The sequence below is a fragment of the Neovison vison genome, chromosome 2 (genome assembly GCF_020171115.1).
Source record: "Neovison vison isolate M4711 chromosome 2, ASM_NN_V1, whole genome shotgun sequence".
NCBI lineage: Eukaryota > Metazoa > Chordata > Mammalia > Carnivora > Mustelidae > Neogale > Neogale vison.
Genome location: NC_058092.1, coordinates 54,293,364 through 54,307,811, shown reverse-complemented (window position 1 = coordinate 54,307,811; position 14,448 = coordinate 54,293,364). Strand labels below are relative to the sequence as shown.

General features: G+C 35.9%; 1 protein-coding gene across 6 annotated transcripts in view; it reads right to left on the bottom strand.

The window, feature by feature from the left end:
• Positions 1–14,448, bottom strand: part of LEPR (leptin receptor) — an 89,667-nt gene that overhangs the window by 5,551 nt on the left and 69,668 nt on the right. For all 6 annotated transcript variants that reach the window (XM_044238392.1, XM_044238390.1, XM_044238393.1 and 3 more), the window contains 4 exons: positions 12,784–12,966; positions 11,260–11,355; positions 9,388–9,493; positions 8,199–8,274 (listed from right to left, as the gene is read on the bottom strand). In XM_044238392.1, coding sequence (XP_044094327.1) covers positions 8,199–8,274; positions 9,388–9,493; positions 11,260–11,355; positions 12,784–12,966 — 461 coding nt within the window. The remainder of the gene's footprint in view (positions 1–8,198; positions 8,275–9,387; positions 9,494–11,259; positions 11,356–12,783; positions 12,967–14,448) is intronic.

Below are 14,448 nucleotides of genomic sequence, written 5' to 3'. Positions count from 1 at the left end.
TTCCCTCTCCTACTCCCCCTGCTTGTGTTCCTACTCTCGCTGTCTCTCTCTCTGTCAAATAAATACATAAAATCTTTAAAAAAAAAAAAAAAAGAAAAAAGATTCTGAATGCATGTCTAGGAGATGGAAAACAACTGGAAGAATGTAAACCAAAGAGGATTAGCAAAGGAAGCTACGGACCAAAGTACTTCTAGAGTGGGCTGTGGCTGAAGAGAAAGCCTGTTTGCACAGCTGAATACAACAGACATGGTGAGGGAAGAAACGGCAGGTGAGAACACAGGAAGATATGAGACCTGAGACTGAAAACCAGAAACTATGCATGTGGAATGGAGCTCTTCCATTACTCTGCTATACACAAAAAATCCTTCATATTAGAACTACCTTCCACACCCAAATTGAGGTTTTGTTTTCAAAATCAACTAAGGACCTATCCTGGGAGATACCAAGCAGCTATGAAGTTATTAGTGCCTGTGAGTACATTTTTCCTCATCTAGCCAGAGCCCTATCTATACAACCAAGCAATAATTCCTGCCTATAGGCACTGGGCTCCCAGTCAGCTCACCTACTGTTTTATTCTAAAACATTAAAGGAAAACAAAGAATTACTAGATATTTGGAGAAAGTCGGAGATAAAAGAACAGAAAAGCCAAGATAAACAAAAAGAAAACATAATTCTAGTACAAAGAAAACTCAGAGAATAAGAAAAAAGAGAATTTTAAAAATTATGATCCTTTAATTCATATTTCTGGTAAGATTTAAGAAAATGTTGTATGCATAAAGCCAGAACGAAATATTCTGGGGAAAAAAAACCTTGCAAATTTACAAATATATCAGTAAATTAAAGTGTAACAGAAGCATTAAAATAGGATATGGCAAAGTCTCAAATATAAAACAAAAAACAAAAAAGAACATAGAGATAAGACATACAGAAGACCATGCTGAGTTGGTTTAACATCTAACCGACACAAATTCTAGAAATAGAGAACAAAAGAAACAGGAGGAGAGGAAATCAGAAAAGAAATAACATAATTTCTTGGATATGATCAGAGTCACAGAATTGAAATTGTCTTCAAATGGTGACCGAGTTAAATGAAAAAGAACATCCCTAGACCCACCACTGAAATTTTAGAACATTGAAAATGGGGAGAATATTTGGTGGATGCCTGGGTGGCTCAGTTGGTTAAGTGTCTGCCTTCAGCTCAGGTCATGACCTGGGGTCCTGGGATCAGTCTGCACTGGGCTCCTTGCTCAGCGGGAAGTCTGCTTCTCCCTTCTCCCACTGTCCCTCCCCGCTGCTCATGCGCTCTCTCTCTCTCACTCAAATAAATAAATAAATAAATACTTCTTTAAAATGGAGAGAATGTCTTAAATGCAAGAAAATTGTAAGCAACCAGTAAGGAACAAAAATCAGAATGGCATCTGGCTTCTTGGAAGCAAAACTGGGTGCTAGGTGATGAGACAGAAATCGTTTCAAAGTTCAACTGGAAAGACTTGTCCAACCCAGAAACTGACATTCCACCGAACCAGCAATCAATGAAGGCACCTTAAGAAGAATTTCAGGCATGCAGAGACTCTGACCTCACACAAAACCTTTCTGAGGAGGTTATGTAAGGATGTAGTTCATCAAGAAAGAAGAAGAAAAAAAATTTAGGAAGCAGCATCACTAGAAACTGGTTAAGGAAAATCCGGAGTGATGGCTTATAGAAATTTTTAAAAAGGCCCCCATCCAGAAGGTTTCCTGGGCAGAGCACATTGGGAGAAGGTATCCAGTGAAGAAGCTTATGTAACAGCAGCACAAAAGACTTTTAAAGAAGCAATTAGAAACTCTAGAAAAAGCAACAACGACAACCCATAAGAACTAAAAATTAAGCCAACTAAAATTTGGCTCAATTTTGATCAACAGGTGAAATATTTCTAATATCTTTAAAAAAAAATAGATTCTCCTGTGACATTAGAACTCCCAAGAGTTTCACCACTCTATTACTTGTTCTGCAAATAACAGTATTTACATATTCATAGCAGTGTAAATGCAGTTTGTTGACTTTCTGTTTTTAAACAATTATAGCACAAACAGGCTATCAATCCTGACTTAACACACAGAGTTATATTTACAGATTGGGAAGTGGAGGGGGAAATGGAGGGAAAGGCAAGAGCACTAATGTCTTTATTTTATTTTTTAAAAAGGGGGAGGGAAGGGAGCTCCAAGAAGTAGTCTACTTGATGGAAATAAATGTAATCTAAGAAGATTTTTCTGAGGTTGCAGAGTAATTACTGAAAAAATTGACAAAAGTGACAAAACAGTATGTGGTAGGACTGTGGGGAAAGGAGAAGGGCAGGAAAAGTTAAGTGTACGAGTAAATCTTCATTATTGCCAGAAATCAATATATGATGACTACATTTCATAGTGGCATAAACATATTATTTTTAGAAATATAAAGATGACCTCCCAGAGAAATTAAAAGCAAACCAGTTTAAAGTAATGGCATTTGCAAAGCAAGACTAAGGGTAGCTAAGGGTAGAGGAGGACACTATATTTTGCAATAAATCTTCCATACTATTTCACCAGTGAACCATGCACACTGGTCATCTGGTAATGCAAAAACTTACTTTTTAAAATAATGGGACCGATATAGCTCCAGAGAACACAGAGACATATACGATCCTGATTCCTGCAGCATTATTTGTGATAAATAGAAAAAAGCTTTTAAACAGCTTAGATATCCATCAGTAGGGGGATAGACATATTAATTGTGATATATTTATAGGATGGACTACCATAGGCCAGTCCACATGGGTAAACTATGTTAACTGTATCCACATGGAGAGATCTCAGAAAACAATGCTGAGAACAAAAATAACTTTTGAATAATTATGGAAGTCAGGTTCACATTCATTATATCGTGTTTTTGTTTTTGTTCACAGGTCATAGCTGCACATATGCAGGTGTAGGGAGTATAAAAGCACACACTGGAAAAATACACACTATATTCTTGAAAGTGGGTGCCCCTGAGAAGGGAAGGAGGCACTGAAACTACTGAGGGGAACAAGCAGGATGAACTTGAACTGAAATTTTATTTTAAAAATATGAGGTAGATATGCATTTAGACTCATTATAAACCAAAGGGAATGAGAATGACAGCTCAAAAAGTGGAAGAGATTAATTTTAGGTACCATTTAAGAAATCAGGTTGGATGTCAAAGGAATTACAAGTATAGGGTTACTTTCACAAAAACCAAAGTTTGAAATAATCTGAATTTGGAGGATAATTAAGGGAAATGCTTTATGTAAAAAATTATTATCTCCTTTAAAAATACTGTAAATATATTTTTTAAAGATTTTATTTATTTATTTGACAGAGAGATAGAGAGAGAGAGCAAGCAAGCAGAGTGGCAGGCAGAGGAAGAGACAAGCAGGCTCCCTGCTGAGTAGAGAGCCCGGTGCGGGGCTTGATCCAGGACCCTGAGATCATGACCTGAGCTGAAGGCAGAGGCTTAACCCACTAAGACACCCTGCACCCGCACTGTAAGTATTTTTAACAATGATGGGCTGTCTTGGTCCATTTGCTTTGCAATACACTATGGGTTATTTTGTTTGTCATTTCCTTTTGTTTTAGAACTGGATATATCACCCTTTGCTCACCCATTCATCATTTGATGGATAATTGTCTTGTTTCCACATCTTGGCTACTATGAACAAAGCTGCTATGAACACTCACGTATAAATCTCCACATAATACGTGATTTCATTTCTATTGGATATATACCCAGCAGTGGAATTGTTGGGTCATATGGTAATTCTATACTGAACTACTGAAGAACTGTAAAGACCATATTTCTAAAGGGCTGCCTCATTTTAGATTCCCACTGACAGCGTCTGAGTTCTAATTTCTCCACGTTCTCACCAACACTTCTTATCTGTCTTTTTGATTATAGCCATCCTCACCAGTGTAAATTGGTATCTTGTGTTTTGGGGTTGTATTGCCCTAATAGCTGATGATGTTGAGCATATATTCATTAGTGCTTATTGGCTATTTATATAGCTTCCTTGCAGAAACGTCTATCCAGATTTCTTACTCATTTGCTAAATTTTGTTAAAGTATACATAACAAAATTTAGTCTTTCAACTGTTTTTAAGTATACGATTTCATAGCATAAGTTACATAAAGAAATGTATCACTAAGATGGGACTGATAGCAAGGGTGGCAGTTTGAGTCCCATGGACCTGGGTTTAACCAAAGTTTTTACAAGGACAGGATAGATGATCAAGACAAGCCACTGAACCACTCTGAGACTCAGTTTGGTCATCAGAAAATAGAAGACTATTATAAAATTAAAGAAAGTAAATGAATATAAAAGCAAAGAGTCAATAGTAAATTTGCCTTACCTGGTTTAGAAATACAGCATGAATTACACAACTCTATTTTTCCCTTAAAAAGTATATTTTTAGCTATTTAGGAGATTAAAGTAGATGAGATCTTTTTAAGTTATTGCATTTTAGACGGTTTGATTTTTATCATTAGTAAAAATCTTTGAAATTATATTCTTATATTCTTATTTCTCTTCTTATATTCTTCTTCACTTTTCAAATATTCCTATTATATTCCCCAAACTGATTTTAGTATATGTGCTGCCGAAGCGAGCACTCCCCAAACTGATTTATTCCTAGACTATGTCACCTGTGTACCTGTTAAGCTCTAGAAATAAACTAGACATCTTGAGGACTGGTTATGCTCAAAAATTATCCTGTAAGACTACGAAGTCAAATATTGGCAGGGGGGGTAAGAAATAAAGATGAGGATATCCACAGCCACTGCAAGGATCTTAAAAATTCTTCACACTTCTTCACTTTACTAGAACATGGGAAAACTGAGTGAGATTTCAGTCTCCTTGTGTTTAACGTCTGTCACATGATCTGCTGCGACACTATGCTCATCTTCAGCGCATGCGTGTGAGACAGCAGGAGAGCACCGTCTACAACAAATGCTCACTGATCCAACCTCTATCCACCAAGTGGTTCCTTCGAGCTGGTCATCTTCCGGAAAGGGGAGAGATCATTTAGTGCAGGCTCAAACTTCCTTTGCGGAGGTGGGCCTGATCATTTCCCCGCCCCGGTAAATATTTAGAAACTACTTTCATGGTGGTGCAGAGGGGAGATTTGAAGAGCTTCACATGTTGAAGAGTATTTTAACTTCTCTTAAAGAGGCAAGAAGATGGTTATTTCCAGCACTTATGTATACTTGGATGGTGAAGCTTTAAAATCTTTGTTTACATAAATACCTAGATTTTGTGCCCCCCCCCAAAATGCTCATCTTAAAATAAAGAGCTCCTCATATATAAGAAAAATCTCCTCCTTACCCTGTCTTTTAATCTTCCTATTTTCAGTTTATGAATGTGCTGTGCTCCTTCCTACCTCAGGTCTTTGTGTTTGAAGGCGGCTTTGCCTGGGCTCTCCCCACTCCACCACAAAACCTAGCTAATGACTAATCATCTTCTAGAGCTTAGCTCAGTTGTTGCTTTTCTATCTTCACCGCTCATCCCCACCCATCCCACACACTAAGTTCAGCACACTGGATCTTTTTTTTTTTTTTTTCACAACATGTAGCTTATAATTATTAGTTGGTTACATATGCCATATGAATATTGTTATTTCCATTATCATTGATTAATGCTTATTTCCCTGCTTGACCGTCCACTCCAGGAGTTTGTTATTCTGATCAGTACAACCTGAAGGTACAGTACAGTGACTAGCACAGGACAGGTATTCAATAAATAGGCTGTGAATGAATGGGTGAAACAAATTAACGAATTTTAAAATGAATAAACTATTTTAGAGATGATAAAGAAGACAAGTTCTTTCTAGTCCACTTTCCACTCAAGCCACTCCTCTATAACCTTACTGTCTTATTTCCCAGATAGTAAGGGAAATCTCTGAAAAATTTGTTTCCCAAGATCCTAGTCACATCCTAGACTTACATGTAAATACTTACTATGTGCTTATTGAATGAATGAATGACAGATAAATATATATGGCTGAAATATCATTATAGCTACAATAAATGTTACTGTGTGAATTCATAATGAAAGAGAGAAGAGAGGAATAAATATTTTACTAATTGAAAAAAATCATGAGCTCTGTCTAATGGAAGGAGACTCCGTGGCATACAGCACCTGATGCCATAGCTGAGAGGTGTGTGGTGTGGGGCTGGTTGGACTCAAAACAAAGCGAAGTTTCTATAAAGAGAATGATCATCCTGGCTGTCTCATCTGAAGATAAGACCGTGTCGTTTCTGCTGAAAGATCACAATTTAATCGCTTGCACTGTTATATCTACAATATCATATATTCGCTCATTTGTTCATTGATAAACTGGAGAGCAGTGTTTTTCTTGCTGCAAGTCATAGGCCAGTAGTAAGTGAAATCAATGTAGTGGGTTGCAACCACTAATTTTTAAAAGAAAATAGAATTTTGAAAATAGAGAGTACTACATATACTGAAATCCTTTTGGCTTTGCATATCTATATCTATGCATGTACTAGGCTACAAGTAAAATGTACTGTGGGTCATGGTCAAATTAAAAAAAATTGAAAGCCACTACAATGGAGAAGAATGAGTAATGGAACGAACAGGCTCCATAGTCAGACAAATTGGCAAGCCAGGCCTGGTTCTAAAACAAGATACCTAACCACTATAAGCCTCAGGTTTTTTCTTCTATAAAATGAAAATAACGATAATTATCTCACAGTGTCATTGAAAGAATAATAATTTGAAACATCTAAAAATGTAAAATAATGACGTTTAATAGTTATTGAGGCTTTACTACGCTACAAGTACCATCTTCTTTAATCCCCAAAACAAACCTTATGATGCAAGTTCCATTAAATCTCATTACAGGAAAGGAAGCTGAGATACTGAGGACTGAAGCAAAAATCTTAATGTATCTCAGTGATTTTCACATATATGAATGGACATGATCATGAATTACCAGCACAGCTTTAATTAATTCTGACTTTAATACTTCCCATGCAGTAGAAGTTCAACAAATATTTGTGAGGAGTATTCCCTACCCTGGGAACTCAGAAAGCTCTTCACAATACATTGAACAGTAAAATGCTCTGGGAACTTAGAGGGAGAGAAATCTTCTGAACTACTTTTGTTAAAGGAAAATTTGTAGAAAAGGGACTAGATTGAAGTCTTCACCAACGTGATAGGGTCTGTAGAAGTAAAGGGAAGAGCAAAGGCATGATCAAGGCCCAGGGACAGAAGAAATAGGATGCATAGGTTGGTAACAGATTACAGAGAAAGGTCATTGAGTACTAGCTTAAAGGGACTGAACTTTATCTCACAGCTAAAAGGAAACCACTGAAGACTTTTAACAGTGACTAATGATAAAGATGAAATTGTTAAGACTGCTTAAAACCTCCATATGATTACAGTTTAAAACATTGTGTAGATATTTTGACATGAAAATTGTATTCTATTTTCTCAATTTTATGGGTGGAAACCCAACCTTGCTTCAGGGGAAATTATAAGAATTAATAAAACATTAGTTAAACTCTACAGTTTTCTGGGGAATTCTATTATAAGATATATGTACAAATTATTTTATTATAGCTGATTAATTTATAAAGTACTTTAGCTTGAAAAAAAACCATGTGCTTAAATGTAAGCTTTATTAGGACAACTGCTCTTTTTTCAGATTGCAGTGTTTAAGGACAGGATTATTTATATAGTTTTTAATTGATTTAAATAATTATGAATATAATTACAGGGATTAAAAATATTGTATTGATTCCAGCCTTTACCTAAAAACAATCAACTTACACCAAAAAAGTATATCTAAATATCTGTTCTCCATCAGATTTAACCCTTAATATTCTAATATTTATTTTATTATATACTAAAAACCAGAAGATATATATTTTTTATATATATGTATATATATACCTATGTATTTAATTTTCATATGATGAACTACCTACAAAATTTTGTTTTCATCCTAATTTCACATCTCTGCATCCTGCTATTCTTGAAAACACATAATGGATTAAACAGAACTCATATTTAAATGAATTGAATAAAATAAAATAAAACCTTATCCTTAAACTATTTTAAACTTTAAAAATGTTGGATGCTATATAAGGCATACAGCATCTAAAGCACAATCTTACATATTTTGGGTTAAAAAAACTGAAAAAGGGACCTTCTGAAAATTAAGTCCTTGTGCCCAGGAACAGTTCTTGGGGTTTGGAACATCTTCCCAAAACAGCTTTTTCATTCTATAAAGGAGAAACAAAAAACATTCATATCAAAAATGTTCACAGTTAATGAATGCACAAATTAGAAATTAATCTACCAGATCAGCTACTTCTCAGTAGAATCTGATTCATTTTCACACACTACTCCATGAAGATTTCCACCAATGTTCTATTTAGATTAAAGTTAATAATCACTGGAATAATAAAATAACCAACACTTACTGAAAGCTCTTTGCCAGGCACTGTGCTAAACACTTTGAGTGGATTTTTCTTGGAGAAAAAATATATAAAAAGTGGCCATCGGGGTGCCTGGATGGCTCAGTTAGCTAAGCATCCAACTCCTGATTTTGGATCAAGTCACAATCTCAGGACCATGAAATTGAGCCAAACATCGAGCTCCACGCTGGGCATGGAGCCTACTTAAGATTCTTTCCTTCTCCCTCTGCCCCTCCCTGCCCCTCTCAAAAAGGAAAAGTAGGGGCCATCAGTTGAGTTTCAGAAACAATTCCACTTGCTATGGCCCCATGGGCTCACCTGACTGAAAGATACATTCAGATTCTAAAATCTCCCATCCCTCTTTTTTGCTATAAGACAAAAGTTTCTGTAGAGATTTGACATGTGGGAAATAATTTCATAGGTCTGGGCCTCTCAGCACACAGTGATATGGCACCCTAGAACCACAAGAAATTCAAGGCCATTTGCAAACTAGACAAACTGGAAAGCCACACAGTGCTGGTTTTTAAAAACTGGAGTGCTTCCTAATCATAAATGAACTGGCCACTCCAGGTAAATCTTCACCACTAAAAGTCCTCAACCCAAATTATACAGCTCTAAAAGCCATGGTTGCCCTCTCTGAGGACATACTGCCTCAGATTTCCTGTTATAAGCTTGTTATTTCCTGAATGTATTTACATTTAAAACATGAATCTCGTCCATGATGTTTGTGTTGTACTAGCAAAACAAAATGTGGTTTCCTGAAAACAGTCCTTTTCTTTTTAGGCCATCTTAACTGTATACTAAATACCACATAAACATATTTAGGATACTGTAGTGTTTCTGATTTGGGTTTTAAATCAAGGTTTAGATATGCTCAAGAGCTTTGGCCATAAAGATTCGTAAGTCCACGTACAATACCTTTGGTGTGATATTAACAGTGTTCCAAGCAGTAAGATTGAAGAGGAAATAATTATTGGCACAATTACATATAGACCTGCATCATGCTGGTGTTTTTCAATATCATCTGAAAAGAAATAGAATTCACATGATTCAGAAGGTTGAGGAAGTAAAAACATCTTTCTGTACCAAAAATTACAGCATACTTTTTTCTGATTTCATCATAAATATGTACTACCTTTAAAGATATAAACATAAAAAAGAAGCTAAAAGTATAGTTATGACCACATTAATGAAATATTTTTTGTACAGAATTATGCTTTTAGTGAGTTAACAAAACACCTTTTCAAAATTATTTTCTGCCAATTCCATGTGATCACTTTAGGTTATATGAGTCAAAGTGCCAATTAAAGTTGTTCTGATGACTCTCTGTCTCAGTGTCTGCTTCTAGAGAATTCAACATTCATTACCTGCCAATCTCTACTTCGTTCATTCCACACACATTGACCTTGCTCTTCTTGAGTCACCAAGCATGCTCAGTATTCAGAACCTTTGCACTTGCTATTCCTTTGTCTAAAATGCTCTTCTCTTTTGTACTTGCATGGCTTGAACTAAAAAGACCAACTCTGACCATCCTAACAAAAGCACCACATTTTAACTCTATCATTTCATCTTACATTTATTTTGCTTCATGGCACTTTTTTTTATTATTATTAAATTAGTCCTTTTATTAATTATTAACAAGTGTCACTCTTACATTATGTTTTATTGATTTGGGATTTTTTTTGAGTGCAAGTAATCTTTTAAAGTTTTTATTTAAATTCTAGTTCATTAACATATAGTGTAATATTGGTTTCAGGAGTAGAATTTATTGATTCATCACTTAAATATAACACCCAGTGCTCATCACAACAAGAATGGCACTTATTTATATCTGTCATTATATTATACATGATTTGTTTACTTTCACTTCCATTAGAGCATGAGGGTTAAGCTCCTTAAGGACGGAGACAGATGTTTATTGCTGTATCCCCAGTTCTTGTTCCCAGCACGTATGAATCAAATAATAAATAAATGGGTCTTATCATCATCTTAATGCTAAAACCAGGAAAAATATTTCTCTCTTGAAACTTCATTATTAGGTTGCTTGGACTTGAAGACAATTTGAGCCATAATAGCAAAATCAAAATGTTGATACTCCAAGTATGGTAAAATGAATTAGAAATTTAAGAGGCACAATGAATTTATTTCTATAACCACTTTTCCAGTTTTATTTTTAGAGGAAAAGGGTTTCCTTTAAAAGATTAATTAAAATTTAAAGGCCTGGGCACCTGGGTGGCTCAGTTGGTTAAGGGTCTGCCTTCAGCTCAGGTTGTGATCCTAGGTCCTGGGTCTCTCTACTGAGCAGAGAGACTGCTTCTCCCTCTCCCTCTGTCTGCTACTCTGTCTACCTGTGCTCTGTCTCTCTCTCTCTCTGTGTCAAATAAATAAAATAAAAATCTTTAAAAAAATTTAAAGGTTCATAAGTATATACCCCAAACATATTGTTTAGGGTAAATGCATTTATATAAATTGTATAGAAAATTAATATTTTTCTAATTAGTCTTTCTGATTATATATTTTATTGCACTGATGCATATTTTCCTTTATTTTGTTTCCATTAACTTTTTATCCAGTTTGAGATGGAAAATGTTAATTTCTAATACAAGAATACCATGCTTAATTATTCTTCTTAAACCACCAAGGGTCCATGTACCCCTCCTGCAATCACTCCCTGACACATCTATGTAAGATTCTAGACTCTTCCATGACCCATTAGAAAGGAAATAATCAGATGCCAACTGAGTAGGAAAATACACATTGTATAAAAAGAAACCAAAGGAAAATTCTTACCTTGGGGGAAACTATTAATTATCTTCGGTTTCCCTACTCCTTCCATAAATACTGGGTAAAGACTAAATTGATATTTCTCAATGGGGATAAAATGATCTGAGGAGAAAAATATATTAAAGGTCATTCTTACTGAATTAACACTAACAAGTGAAACCTATATAAAAAAATTTTAGGTGACTCTCTTATTTTTCCAAACATAGAAATAAATTGTTATTTATGGATTGAAACTGATGATTAAGGGAGTTTCAAAAACCACCTAAGCATTCCAAATTCTCCTAGTAATGACAATTTTCAAATGCTTTTTGAAAATATTACCCAAAGACACAGACTATAATTTTCAAGGGCATGTTCTAATGATAGCCAGTTTGTTCAAGCTCATGGTGTATGAACTTACACTTTCCCTTTCCAGGACAATATGTCTTACCGCCTCTCCCAAATCCCCAAAGCCAGGAATATTCCCCTTTCATGGGCACTTAACTTCCTTATTTTCCCCATTCAAGGCAGCTGTGAGACTAAAGTCTTATGAAATGCAAAGCAGTGGGGGTGGGGACCAGGAGTCCCCTTGCTTATCCAAGGATCTCCCTGTCAGGGGGACAGCCCTCTGTATAGCAAAGTTCAAAATGAATCGATCAGTGATGTATCATTTTTATAAATGTTAATAACATACAAGTCTTCCACAAGGTATAAGTCTCGTTGAGGCCTAGATTATATATTTACATGGTTTTAAGAAAAGCAGAGAGAATAATCATCTGGACAATAATGGTAATGAACTGAATTAGTTCTCTATCAATCATTTCTATTTGCCCTGATGCTAAATTCTAGGGTCTTTGGAATGAAACAGAAGTACAAGTCTCTGGAGTGATATTGTATAATAATAGGGTCATGGCAATTGTTAGCTTCCCTACTAAAACCTTACTCAGACTTGGAGATACTGTATTGTACACGATTACTTTGTACTTTAATCACCTCCTGGGGCAACTGGTCTACTTTGGGAGTTTATACTGCCTACATCACTTAGTCCTACATTTGTAGACCTTCAGCCTGGCATTCCCACTCACTGCTAGTAGCATTATATGTTGGTACACAGATTTGGGAAAACAATTTGGCAGATATCAAAGGCCATTAAAAAACAGTCCTAGAAAAAAAAATGCAAAGCTGGAAGCAACAAAAAGTGTTCTCAAATAAATAAATGGTTTAAGTAGACTTGGGAATAAAATGCTATATGATCACTAAAAATCATGGTTAAAAGGACTGGGGAGAAAACAGAAATGTGCTTGTGCTATATCAAAGGAATGAACCAGAAGAAAAGCAATAGGTGACATGATTATGACTGTAAAATATTTAGAAAGGATCAAATGAAACAGAACTGAATGTTTGTGATACAGTGATAGAATTATATGTGGTAAGATGGTAGTATCATTTACATTTTTTTGAAGTTTTCATTAACTGGCTATCTTAATTTAAATTAATAATCACTCTCATGCTAATCTGTAAGAAAAACTTATTAAAGCACACCAAACTTACCGTGGATATAATACTTCTTAACTGATGGAGGGATCCTAAGCCATTTAACTTCACTGTCTTCATTAAGAATTTTCCACTCAGTAACAAAATACATCAGAGAGTAGTCACTAGGTAATAGCGTCCAGGAGAGAAGCACACAACTGTTGTTTAAAGGATAAGCACTGAGCGACTGAACGGAATTTACTGAGGGGAAAAGATGGAAATTTGTTTTTAAATTCAAAACTAATAAAAAATATTCCCCTAACACTTTGAGGGCCATATGACCTATTGGAGAAAGGGAGATATTAGAGAAGGCTCACATTTATATAGATAAACATAATACAATTTTTAAAATTTTATTCTTTTTTTTACATATAATATATTATTTGCCTCAGGGGTACAGGTCTGTGAATCATCAGGCTTACACATTTCACAGCACTCACTATAGCACATACCCTCCCCAATGTTCATAACCCAGCTACCCTATCCCTACCCCTCACCCCCAGCAACCCTCAATTTGTTTCCTGAGATTAAGAGTCTCTTATGACCTGTACCCCTGAGGCTAATAATACATTATATGTTGATAACAATAAAAAAATTAAGAGTCGCTTATGGTTTGTCTCCCTCCCAATCCCAACCTATTTCATTTTTCCCTCCTTATCCCCCACAACCTCTGCCCTGCCTCTCAAATTCCTCATATCAGAGAGATCATATGATAATTGTCTTTCTCTGATTGACTTATTTCGCTCAGCATAATACCCTCTAGTTCCATTCACGTCGTTGCAAATGGCAAGATTTCATTTCTTTTGATGGCTGCATAGTATTCCATTGTATGTATATGTGTGTGTGTGTGTATATATACACATACACACCATATCTTCTTTATCCATTCATCTGTTGATGGACATCTAGGTTCTTTCCATAGTTTGGCTTTTGTAGATATTGCTGCTATAAACATTCAGGTTCACATGCCCCTTCAGATCACTAAATTTGTATCTTTAGGGTAAATACCCAGTAGTGCGAATTCTGGGTCATAGGGTAGCTCTATTTTCAACTTTTTGAGGAACCTCCATGCTGTTTTCCAGAGTGGCTGCACCAGCTTGCATTCCAGCTTGCAACATCTATCATTTCCTGACTTGTTAATTTTAGCCATTCTGACTGGTGTGAGGTCGTATCTCATTGTGGTTTTGATTTAATACAATTATTTTTGTACCACAGAGTCATATATGCAGAAAGATGTGGAAACATATGCCATTGAAGAGAAACCAAAATGGGGTTTTGGGATAGAGTCAAAAAAGTTGCTCTCCACTGGAACACCACACAAGCCTATTCATCATCCTTGGCTTCCCTGCAAATTCCTCTCCTGCTGACAGAGTTGTGCTTTCAAAGGACAAGTCTGATTACTTAACACCCTCCTTACAGAGCCCCACTTAAAAGCCTCCATTGGATTTCCACATGTGAGGAGGAATCACCTAGCATATCTGTGAGACACAGGGCCAAGCCTCAGTCAGCCTCCCAGCCTTTCAGGATTTTCTGCACCAGAGCCACCCTGGTCTTCTTCCCTCAGGTCCTCTCCTGTGCCATGAGGATGTTCAATCAGACTATTCCTGTCTCAGGAGCCCATGCTTTTTCCCCTCTTTTGGGGGAAGTTTAATTCCTATACTGCTTCTTAAGAAAGCTTCTCTA